Source organism: Procambarus clarkii, chromosome 68, assembly GCF_040958095.1.
Source record: "Procambarus clarkii isolate CNS0578487 chromosome 68, FALCON_Pclarkii_2.0, whole genome shotgun sequence".
NCBI lineage: Eukaryota > Metazoa > Arthropoda > Malacostraca > Decapoda > Cambaridae > Procambarus > Procambarus clarkii.
In genome coordinates this window covers 6,946,140-6,958,639 of record NC_091217.1, presented here as the reverse complement: position 1 = coordinate 6,958,639, position 12,500 = coordinate 6,946,140, and the positions used below count along the sequence as shown (strand labels likewise).

Here is a 12,500-nt window from a genome sequence, read left to right as displayed (position 1 = left end):
GTGAGTGTGGTGGTGAGTGTGGTGGTGAGTGTGATGGTGAGTGTGATGGTGAGTGTGGTGGTGGTGTCCTCCTCACCAACCCTAAAACATCTTCCTTAATATCAATAATTACACCTTCGTGCACGATAGCAATGTTATCCTCATTACGGTCTTCGGAAAACTTTACCTTTCGTTACCAGCTTCAAACTTTGGGGCTCACTACCAGCTTCAAACTTGTACCAATACCAATAAGAGACTGAATAGATGCGACAAGCCACAGTCTGGTTGATCAGATCATGAAGATGAAGGCCTACCTAGAGATTGATCTCAAGAATTAACTCAAAGTAGTACAAAAAGAAGGTAACAGTAAAGGAAACGGTAATTTTTTTCTTTACAAATAGTGAATGTGAGAGAGAGAGAGAGAGAGAGAGAGAGAGAGAGAGAGAGAGAGAGAGAGAGAGAGAGAGAGAGAGAGGGAGAGAGGGAGAGGGACGGACCCCTTCGCTCCCCTTCACAATTTTCTCGTAATTGGAGATCAATAACGACCCTATTCAGTCAAGCTAAATACCTGTACCTTTTTTATAGTAGAGAGAGCACGATAATGAGGTCCCCCTTACCCCCCCTCCCCCCCCACACACACACAGGTCCTCGCAGCCGAGTGCACAGCACTCTGGGGTCGTAGTCCTAAGGGCTCGGGTTCGATTCCGGTCGAAGGGGGAAGGGACTATCAAGAGACAGCGCCAAGCCATTACGACTATATAGCACTTGGAAGGGGTCAGGATAAGGATTTGGGGGATGGGACGGGGGGGGGGGGGGAAAGATGTCCAATCACTTGGATGGTCGGGGGATTGAACGCCAACCTGCATGAAGCGAGACCGTCGCTCTACCGTCCAGCCCAAGTGGTTGAGTTCGATTCCGGTCGAGGCAGAAACAAATGGGCACAGTTTCATATGATGATCTGTTCACCTGCTGCACTCCCAGCAGACGAGGTCCTGCTGTGCCATCACCGTGAAGCACCACCAGCAGACGAGGGGAGTCGGAATGACTGAGGACGAGGACAGGACAAGGACAGGACTGAGGACAACGCGACCGGACAAGATACACACTCAACCTGGATACTATTGGAGGCCGCTGAGACCCTTGGGCATAACTCTGGCCATAATCTTCAACGCGTCATTAGAGAGGAGTGAACTGCCAGACTGTCGGAGGACAGCCAATGTTGTAAATGAACAAATCCACCAGGGCCGTGACGAGGGTTCGAACCTACGTCAGAAAGGATCCCCAGACGCTGCCTTAATCGACTGAGCTACGACAGTGGGTTACTACGTCGTAGCTCAGTCGTAGCTTCCCATTCATTATGTAACATACGATTTTAAAAATATACACATTCATATATCATTAGGAGTGAATGCGGGGTCTTAGGCCGAGTGACAGGAATATACAGCGCCACCAGCCAGTCCCATAAGAGAGTAATTAGCAGTTAGGAAGCCTCCCACCAGGGGATTATGAGTTAACATTCACAATGTGAGTGAATTAATGAGTGAAAGGTGGGTTGTGTTGGTGGTGGAGGCAGGTGGTCCAGTCGCTGAGACAGGTGGTCCAGTCGCTGAGACAGGTGGTACTGGCACTGAGACAGGTGGTACAGGCGCTGAGACAGGTGGTACAGGCGCTGAGACAGGTGGTACAGGCGCTGAGACAGGTGGTCCAGTCGCTGAGACAGGTGGTACAGGCGCTGAGACAGGTGGTACAGGCGCTGAGACAGGTGGTCCAGTCGCTGAGACAGGTGGTCCAGTCGCTGAGACAGGTGGTCCAGTCGCTGAGACAGGTGGTACTGGCGCTGAGACAGGTGGTGAGGCGGGTTGGTTGGGCGCGTGCATTTCTGCTTTATGGTAGCACCTTGTATTGTGTACGTTGTGGCGAATGAAGCGAAGGGAGCGAGCCGAGAGAAGAGAAGAAGCCAGAGGTGTGGCGGCCAGGAGTGGCGGTGCCACACACACCCTGAGAGGCAGCCACACCCTGGGGTGGTGTGGCTCTCATGACCTGAAGAGCTAGACGTGGATCTCCCAACACACACACACACTCACACACACACACACACACACACACACACACACACACACACACACACACACACACACACACACACACACACACACACACAGGGGTGGCTTTACCGGGATACACACAGTAGGGAAGAATTGTAGTGAACAGGTAAACAATCAAACTGCAAGAGTGAGGAGAGCGCAGTATGATGGTAGACCGGTGGAGAGTGTGAGAGTGTGTGAGGGAGGAGGGCACAGTGAGAGTGAGGGGAGAGTGTGAGGCACAACAGTACGGGAGGCGCTCGACTGGAAGCTGTTTGTATCATGGATGTAAAAGGTTGGCAACCTCACCAGATGGCACCCGCCAGGGGCACCAGCCACGGAGCCCCTCCCAGGGACACCCGCCAGGGGCACCAGCCACGGAGCCCCTCCCAGGGACACCCGCCAGGGGCACCAGCCTCGGAGCCTCTCCCAGGGGCACCAGCCACGGAGCCCCTCCCAGGGGCACCAGCCAGGGGCACCAGCCACGGAGCCTCTCCCAGGGGCACCAGCCACGGAGCCTCTCCCAGGGACACCCGCCAGGGGCACCAGCCACGGAGCCTCTCCCAGGGGCACCAGCCAGGGGCACCAGCCACGGAGCCCCTCCCAGGGACACCCGCCAAGGACACTAGTCAGGCCGGCTGGCGTCCCTGGCTGTTGTCTGCTTTAGTTACTATGGTAATAAATCTTTGCAATATTCATATCACTGCAAGAGACACGTCATTCACTTGTAAATTGAGGAATTAACTGGACGGCAGATTTATTCGGCCTCATTGCAATTCAAATGATTTCGTGTTGCTCTTGGGAACATTTCCGGTCCACTCCGCTACACCCCCCCCACTCTCCCCCTTCCTCTCCCACCCCCCTCTGTGACCAGCTCCCCCACACTCCATCCCCTCCTCCACCCCCGGGGTCAAGCTCCCCACTGTCATTCTCCTCCCCCGTGCCCAGCCCCCTCATACCCCCCTTTCCCACGTGTCCAGCTCCCCCTCCCCTCCCCCGTCCCCAACAACAACACCTGAAGCTCACTTGACGGTGTAAGGTGGTGATAGTGTGGAGTGGTCCAGTGGTCCACCAGGCTGTGGTGGAGTGTGTCGAGGGGTAATATCGTGTCACTCACGCTCCAAGTGTGTGTCAAGAGCCTCCAGAAGCTCCTGTGGTGTCACTGGTGATCCACGCGGCACTCGAGTCTATCCAACAGGATGTCTGTGAGAGTGAAGTCTCATCACTCTTAAATGCCTGTCAATGTGGCTAGGTTGGGTTTGCCGTTAGGACACAGGCAGATGGCGCGAGGACACAGCGAGGACACAGCGAGGACACAGCGAGGACACAGCGAGGACACAGCGAGGACACAGCGAGGAGAGCCACACAGCTGTCTGTCATTTGCTGGCGTCCGGTACATGAACCACACATGAGCCAAACATATTGTGCTTATTCCGTAACCTTGCCAGGCGGTGTTGCCAAGACCAGCTCCCGCTCCGTAGCACACATACTCTAACCTCTGTATCCGGACAATAATACACACATCCGGACAATAATACACACATCCGGACAATAATACACACATCCGGACAATAATATATCACATCCGGACAATAATATATCACATCCGGACAATAATACACACATCCGGACAATAATACACACATCCGGACAATAATATATCACATCCGGACAATAATATATCACATCCGGACAATAAATCACACAAAAACTTTTATCTGACATCGGAGAAAATGATTGCTTCCTGAGACCAGTTGGTAACCCCTTACCTGTTCTCTGAGAGGCTCTGTAGCCCCGCCCACTGTTTCTGACGTCACACTCCTCGTCGCTGGACGAGTATTGGTTGCCTGAGGAGTTCGTGCCGCCTGATTGATTGCTACTCCGCCAATCAGAACGCGGGCCTCGCCTACTACTACTGCGATTGGCCCCCGACCTTGCGCGGCCTTCGGATTCCATCTCATCGGTTAACAGTCATCTGCAGGGTAAATAAGGAAACATATATTAACACGTGAATCCTACAGCAGAAGAGCAGACTTGGAAAGACTGGTGTTAACAACACGACTGTTAAGTCATTGTTAACTGTTAAGATTAATGACATCAGCGGAGAGAGATTTATACACTAGAGTTGTATTATCCACTCAACATTAATACAATACTTGTGAAGGAGGGAGGGAAATGAGGATGGGTAGGGAGGGGGGGGGGGGTTAAGATATAAATGGCCGACCTCTCACCGCCTTCAAAAAAGAACTTGATTAACGTCTCCAAAGACTACTCGATCAACCTGGCTGTGCGAGCAAAGGCGTCTAACAGCCTGGTTAACCACACCACCAACCATGGGAGGAACGTGGGGATGGAGGGGAGGGGGGGGGGAGGGGGAGGTGGCATTTTGCTCCCTATCAAAAGACACTGATGGGTTTTATTTGATTATTGTAGCATTGTCGAGCTCTTGCTAGACAATGTAAGAATACATTGTTAGAGAAATTAGAATTCTTGCCGCTCTAGCATCACCCTCACTCTAGCACCACCCTCACTCTAGCATCACCCTCACTCTAGCACCACCCTCACTCTAGCATCACCCTCACTCTAGCACCACCCTCACTCTAGCATCACCCTCACTCTAGCATCACCCTCACTCTAGCACCACCCTCACTCTAGCATCACCCTCACTCTAGCATCACCCTCACTCTAGCACCACCCTCACTCTAGCATCACCCTCACTCTAGCACCACCCTCACTCTAGCACCACCCTCACTCTAGCACCACCCTCACTCTAGCATCACCCTCACTCTAGCATCACCCTCACTCTAGCACCACCTGCAAACCCTCAATCCAACAATGCCACACCTTCATAAATATAAATTCTCAGTTTAGTACAATATGCGAAATTTAAGAAAGACTGCAATTCCATTTCTGAACCGGTTTAGGGAGAAGGTATAACGATACAAGCCATTGGCAGTGAGTTGTCTTGAAGTGTGATGGCCGGATACCCTCCCGTTAACCGGAAAAGGTTTGTATATTTATGGTGTTAATACATGCGGACCTAAACTAACCCTCCCAGACCTAATACACAATTACGGGCTCACCATAGCCCGTGCTACTTGGAACATTTTGTTCCAAGTAGCGATTCTTTAACAACAACAACAACCTAATACACGCTATCTGAGGGCTAATACTGTACACATATATATATATATATATATATATATATATATATATATATATATATATATATATATATATATATATATATATATATGTGCTGTCTGGTACCATACTACTTGTGTAAAGGAGGAAATGTATATGTTTATCTCTCAGAATGTTTGGTAATATGTTTATTGTTTGTGATGTGTGTCTATGTATGTATTAACACGATGTACTGAACGGGGTGAGAATAGCTTGAGCTACCTCATCCCTTTGTGTGTATTTTACCTCAATAAACTTATTTCAATTTCAATTATATATGTGCTATATTAGGCCTAGGAATATTTAGGTTTTGGGGTTTAGCTTTTATTTTTTACTCAAACTTTATAAAAAACTACAAAACGTGACTTACTTACTAAGGTCAAATATATATTGGTACTATCAACCACACACTGTTACTCTGTAACAGTGGACACTGTAGCACGGTACCCAACGGTGTGCCAACGGTGTGCCAACGGTGCCAGTAGAGCAGCCGTGACACAGTGTGCGGGCGCGCGTGAGCTCCACCTCCCATATATATATATATATAAACATACGAATGAAAATATGAGATCATTTCTAGGAAGGAACATTCAAGAGTACACACAAAGGACACTTATTATATAAGATAAATTATAGTCAGTTAATATGAACCACCCGCAGCCCCCCTCGCCCCACCCCCTCCCCCCTCCCATCACCCCCCCCCCGTACTCCTCCCCCCACAAAATCACACTCTCCCCACACATTAACCTCCCCCCGTCACCCCCTTCCCAGTCACGTGCGTTGCTTCAGTATAATATATTCTTTGGGGGCATCCCATCTGCACGCCATATACCCCCCCGGGTATAACCCCCCCCTAGGTATAACGTATTATATACATTCACATCTATCTCACCATGGTCATCATCATGCAGCCTCGTCACCATCACCACCGGGGAGCCAGGGGTCAGGGGGAGCCAGGGGTCAGGGGGAGCCAGGGGGAGCCAGGGGAGCCAGGGGGAGCCAGGGGGAGCTAGTGGAAGCCAGGGGGAGCCAGGGGAAGCCAGGGGGAGCCAGGGGAAGCCAGGGGAAGCCAGGGGGGGGACACATTATACATGCAGCCCGGGGAGGCGGGGAGCGAAGTGCTCTGATTATAAAGCCAAAATATGGTGAACATAAAGCCATAAACAGGGCGGCCAGCACAATGCTGCGCCGGAGACAAATTACAGTGATTACCAGGAGGAACGACGTGGCGCGTCGGAGCGTCAATAGTGCCGTCACGACGCACGACCCGGGCGGTGCCGGCCCCAGCCCCCCCACAAGCACCCACCAGTGCTAATGAGGAGAGCACCTCCACTCCTGCTCAGGGAGACTGAGCCCTAACTGTGAACTGTGACCAGCGGACGTGTACCCCCTAGACTTATACCGGTATATTGTCTGTGGTGGTGCAAGGGTATATACCCTATACAGCAGTGTGTGGAGTGGAGGCGCCATGAGGGAGGGAGGGAGGCCATTGGAGGCTCCAGGAGGGAGGGAGGGAGGCTACTGGAGGCGCCAGGAGGGAGGGAGAGAGGGAGAGGGAGGCCCCACTCATCAAACTAACACCTCCCACACCACTCCGCCACCTGCTACCATCTCATTAAAGTAAAAGCCATAACAAAATTCTTAGGTGACACGTGCGGCCGCTGCGGTGAGGGAGGGGGGGGGGGTGAGGTGGTGGTGATGGTGGTGGTGATGGTGGTGGGGGTGGTGATGGTGGTTGTGGTGGGGAGAGGTGGTGGTGGTGGTGGTTGTGGGGGGAGAGGTGGTGGTGGTGGTTGTGGGTGGAGAGGTGGTGGTGGTGGTGGTGGTTGTGGGGGGAGAGGTGGCGATGGTGGGGGTTGAGGTGAGGGGGGGGAGACTGAAGTCTATAGTGGCTCTTCATAGCCTGCCAGCCTTGTTCCTGCTGCGTTACAATTGAACTATTCTGACGTTCAGATTCTTTGTCGAATCTGGCCATAAAGTTGTGGGTGGAGGTGGCTTCTACAACTTCTTCTTTCAGTGCACTCCACCTGTTGACTACCGTTTCAGGGTACGAGCGTTTTCTTACACTCCCTTTGGCTCATTTGCGTTTCCAGCTTTCATCTGTATCTCCTTGTCCTGCTCAATCTCAAGATGTTGTTATTGTCTGTCTTATCTATTCCCTCTATCTTGTATGTTGTTATCTGTTGCACTCTGTAAGGCTCGGTGGACCTGACAGGAGCTTCTAATCCCCTTATTGCCTTCTTCCCTCAACTGCTAGTTACAGGATTAATTAAAACACTAATTCATGAAAGGTGACCCACCAGTTTACTTGGGAGAATGGAACCAAAAACAATATATCAAATCAAAGGAACATGAACCGACACGTTATCACTGATCAAATATCATCCACATCACTGAGTTACAATGTACAGTAATATAACAATGGTAATCAACTCATTCACTGTTAAACCACATATTAAAATGTTCATACTTATAATACCAAGCAAAACAATAATCTTATTGACTTGGAGCAGCTGACACTGTACAACCAGTCTCTACACAACTGCACTGGCGGAGTCGCTCCCAGACTGACTAAGAAAGGCTACACAACGTCGCCAACCTTCCCTATTCTAAAGACAATCTTCAATTAATCTCTCCTGGCAAACCCTGCCATACAACGACAGACGATGGGGAGACGACGACGACGTTTCGGTCCGTCGTGGACCATTATCGTGTCGATTGTGTTTATCAATCAACTTCTTGAGGTTATCTTGAGATGATTTCGGGGCTTTAGTGTCCCCGCGGCCCGGTCCTCGACCAGGCCTCCACCCCCAGGAAGCAGCCCGTGACAGCTGACTAACACCCAGGTACCTATTTTACTGCTAGGTAACAGGGGCATAGGGTGAAAGAAACTCTGCCCATTGTTTCTCGCCGGCGCCTGGGATCGAACCCAGGACCACAGGATCACAAGTCCAGCGTGCTGTCCGCTCGGCCGACCGGCTCCCTTGATAATGGTTCAAAACGGATCGAAACGTCGTCGTCTCCTCGTCTATCTGGGGGTCCTGGTCCTGTCATACACTTATTAAATGAGAACTAAATGCATTAAATATCAGTAGAAACAATATGGTGTTACAATAATACTTTTTGCCAAAATAATATAAATTGTAAAACTCGCTCCAGTTTTAGAATTTATGTAAAAAAAAAAGGTCGGATTACATGTGGCTCTCCAAGGCAGGTCAGCCTCCTGTGACCGTGTCACTGGTCATCACTCGTGAGCATATAATACAATGGATTTATGAATACAACATATATCCAATACAACATATACCCAATACATTGACACGCCACAACATAATATAACTGAAGGTAATATATAAGGGAATATAATCTAACTCCATGATATTAATAACCATTAATACGAAACCAAGTTAATTCAATATAATTAAGAACATAAGTTGTCTTAATTGAATTGTTAGGAACTAGGTTAATACCTGGGTCATAACATTATCATATCCCACCTGTTCCTTCTATCCTCTAGGAATAGGAGATTTAGTTTCATTAGTCTATCCTCTTACCTCTGGCATCCGTCTTGCTGCAAACATTTTTTCATGATTTAGGTTTATGCTTCAGAAGGTGCGGATTCCATGCCGGATTTTGGTTTCTAAATGATGATCTTATATATATACCAGCGTCCCATATGCTGCCGATGTTACCCTGTTTATGTGTGCCTCCAGTGAAGGTGTTGGAACTACTGTCTAACTTCACCAAGAAATCTCTCTTTTCGATTTCTGTAACTGCCTTTCGCTTGTGGTGTAGATGCCTTCTGGTCTCTTCTATCCTTTTTCCATCTCCGTTACCTTACACTTGTCGGCACTGAATTCCAGCAACCATTTATTTGACCACTCCTGAGGTTTGTCAAGGTCCTGTAACTTCCTGCAGTCCTTCTCTGTTTTCATTCCTCGCCAGCTTTGTGCGATCTTCAAGCGTTGCCATGTACGAGCACACTCCCTCGTCCACATCACCCAGAACACAGCGACCAAAGAGCCAGAGCTCAACCCCCCCGCAAGCACAACTAGGTAACTACAACCTCCAGCTTGAAACCTCATTTCAGACTGTGACTGTCTGCTTCCTGTCCTTCAAGTGCTCCCTTTACCTCATTGACTGTTTTCCCAGTTATCCCAGCCTGCCTCTCCACCTTGCATACACCAGTCTTTCCATGAAAAACACTGTCAAACACCTGTTGACAATCTTGGATAATACAGTCTATCCAGCCTTATTTTTTTCTGTCTTATTTTAGTAACCCTGTCATGAAGCTCTGTCGCGTGTGACAGGCACGACTTTTCTATTTCTAAAGCCAAGCTTGACCCTTTGTCACACATGAGTCCGTCCACTCTAGGTGCTCCAGCATTCTCCACCTGATTACTCTCTCCAATACTTACCGTCTCAACCACCCGTCTCTGTCTCCCTTTCTATCCTTCTTTTTTTTGGAATACTGTGACTTTGCCTTTTTTCCAGGCCTTTGGGAGATTTTCCTGTCACAAGCATTTTATTGGAAATTCTAGATAGAGGTAAGAAACCACACATTATATAATTATATACATAATATATATACTAGCAACAGAAGTAGTAGTAGTAGTAGTATTAGTACTAGCAGCAATAGCAGTACCAGTAATAATAGTACTAGCAACAACAGCAATAAGAGCTTCCGTAGCAGAAAGTTTGTGATAAGAGTGTAATATTGGCAGCAGTTAGGGGCCGCTGGAGCAGTTGTGGGAGGGCCAGCGCTAACTGCTCTTGTAGCTGCCGTAAGTGCCTCTCCCGGGGTCTGAGAGGCTATATACTAGCAGAGGCAGTAAGACCAGCAGCAGCAGCAGCAGACTCGAGGCAGTAAGACCAAGAAGAGAGACAGGGGCAGAAAGGTGAACTGAAGGTAGTACCATCAAGGGGTCTTGGACGCCAATAAATCGATCAGTGGCACATGGGTTGTAATCTCATGTTATATTTCTCTATAACCAAGAATAATTTCCGTCACACACACACACACACACACACACACACACACACACACACACACACACACACACACACACACGCACGCACACACACACGACAGGGGGGGGGGGAAGGGGAATGACAGAGACATCAAATACTTAAGAGGGGATAGACAGAGTGAGGAAAAAGAATGAAATGTTGATAATGAATACCAATAATACTAGAGGTCGTAAGTGGAAGCTTAAGACGCAAATGAGTCAAAGAGATGTTAGAAAGTTCTCTTTTAGCATAGTGGGAAAATGGAATGGCCTAAAGTAGCAGCTTAGAGAAGAAAAACTCCATTTATAATTTTAAAATTAGATATGATAGGAGGCATAGCCTAGATATCATTGCATTAAAAAGGCGGGGTTCAGGCGCTAAAGCCCGATCCTACTGGCCCCAAGTAGGTGTATACACATGCGCGCACGCATACACCGATTTCTAGTTATGAATTAGTATGTAGTTAAGTATTTATAGGAATAATTGTTTTTACCAAGCCAAGGACACGCGGGGCATGAAGGGAAGAGTTACTGTGGCACACATGGTGAGGTTCACACGCGGGATTCTGTATGCTCTCGGACGTAAGTTCGAATAGCTGTGTTAGTTACAAGGTGAACACACAATCTTAAGGTGCTCAGGCTAGTTACTAAGGTATTTAGTGAGGATTTGCAGTCATTTGTAAGATAACATAAGCCGTTCTCCACGCAACACCACACACAACTGGCCTGCACGCAATACCACACACAACTGGCCTGCACGCAACTTGTCACCGTAGCACACAATCACCAATGAAAAAATACAAAATCAACAATAATGGTTCAAAAGGCTCCTTCTCCCCCCCCCCCCCCCCCCGCCCCCTAATCCACGAGATCCCCCCCCCTCCCCCCCACGAGGCACTCCTGCATGAGTCAATCTCACCACCCCCTCCCCATCAGGAGGGGTCTCAAACCCCCTCCCCCCAAACCCCACCACCAGAGTTCCTACAGAAGGATCCTACCACGCCCCTACCACCACCATTCTTAACAAGTAAACTGCTGTGCTACCGGTGAAGGAGCACCTCAGGTCCGCAGCACCGGATTAAACAGCAGGTGTGTGTGGGGGGGGGGGTCTCTCTGGGGTAATATTATTGATAGTTCACCCCCAGAACAACACAGCAACAACACATCCATTACTCACGCTAATTTAAGAATCTTTTTCCCCCCTAAAAAAAAAAAGTTGGACAGGGATTTAAACGCCAGAAGCTAATTGAAATGTTTATATATATATATATATATATATATATATATATATATATATATATATATATATATGCGAACAAGCCTGAATGGTCCCCAGGACTATATGCGAATGAAAACTCATTCATATATATATATATATATATATATATATATATATATATATATATATATATATATATATATATATGTATATATATATATATATATATATATATATATATATATATATATATATATATATGTATATATATATATATATATATATATATATATATATATATATATATAGATATTTAACTCATTTGGAACTAGCAAGAAAATTATTTTGTTGAAAGCTAATCCAATGGATTTTGACGACAAACCGTTGTTACTTAAGGTTTGTTCGTAAGTCATTTTGGGGGATTAAAGACAAGACTAACTACCCGGAAGTGTAGCCAAGGATGGTGTACAGTGTACACGATGGTCTAACCAAAGTCATTCATCGTTATGTTTGGTTTAATATAACTTCTCAGCCGTTAACCCAACTATAGATATATGACCACTGGAGCTAAAACACGTATATTACCCCTTGGCATAGAGCATTATATATCAACCGTGGTAATATATAATGCAAATACTAATGGAACCTTTTACCTGAGGTGTGTGACTAGTGACAAGACTCAGGTGAGCCTCATACCACAACCTCTCCTCTTACATACAACGTCGCTTTTCGATCGTTTGCGTCACCTAAGGAGGAAAATTGTCGTACTAGAAAATGGAAGCGGCTGGCGAAAGTGACGTACTGTCCCGTTTTCTGTTTTGGGTCCTCTGGTAGGTTAGGAGAGGACACTTTACATAGACCGTTTCCTTGACGTTGAGAAACCTTAGGAGGACGGGCTGCACATCAACATAGCCGTTAGGTGTGTGTATTTACTAGTTGTGCCTGCAGAATCGAGCTATTAGCTCTTGGGTCCCAGCCTTTCTAACCAATCTAGTTTTCCTCTTATATGTCTCTCTAATACACGCG

At 47.8% G+C, this 12,500-nt stretch overlaps 1 protein-coding gene across 1 annotated transcript in view; it reads right to left on the bottom strand.

The window, feature by feature from the left end:
• Ten-a (tenascin accessory) overlaps window positions 1-12,500 on the bottom strand; it is a gene marked incomplete in the record, with an annotated part of 418,622 nt that overhangs the window by 224,354 nt on the left and 181,768 nt on the right. The window contains 1 exon segment of the mRNA XM_069310940.1: window positions 3,833-4,038. Within this exon segment, the coding sequence (XP_069167041.1) occupies window positions 3,833-4,019 (187 nt within the window).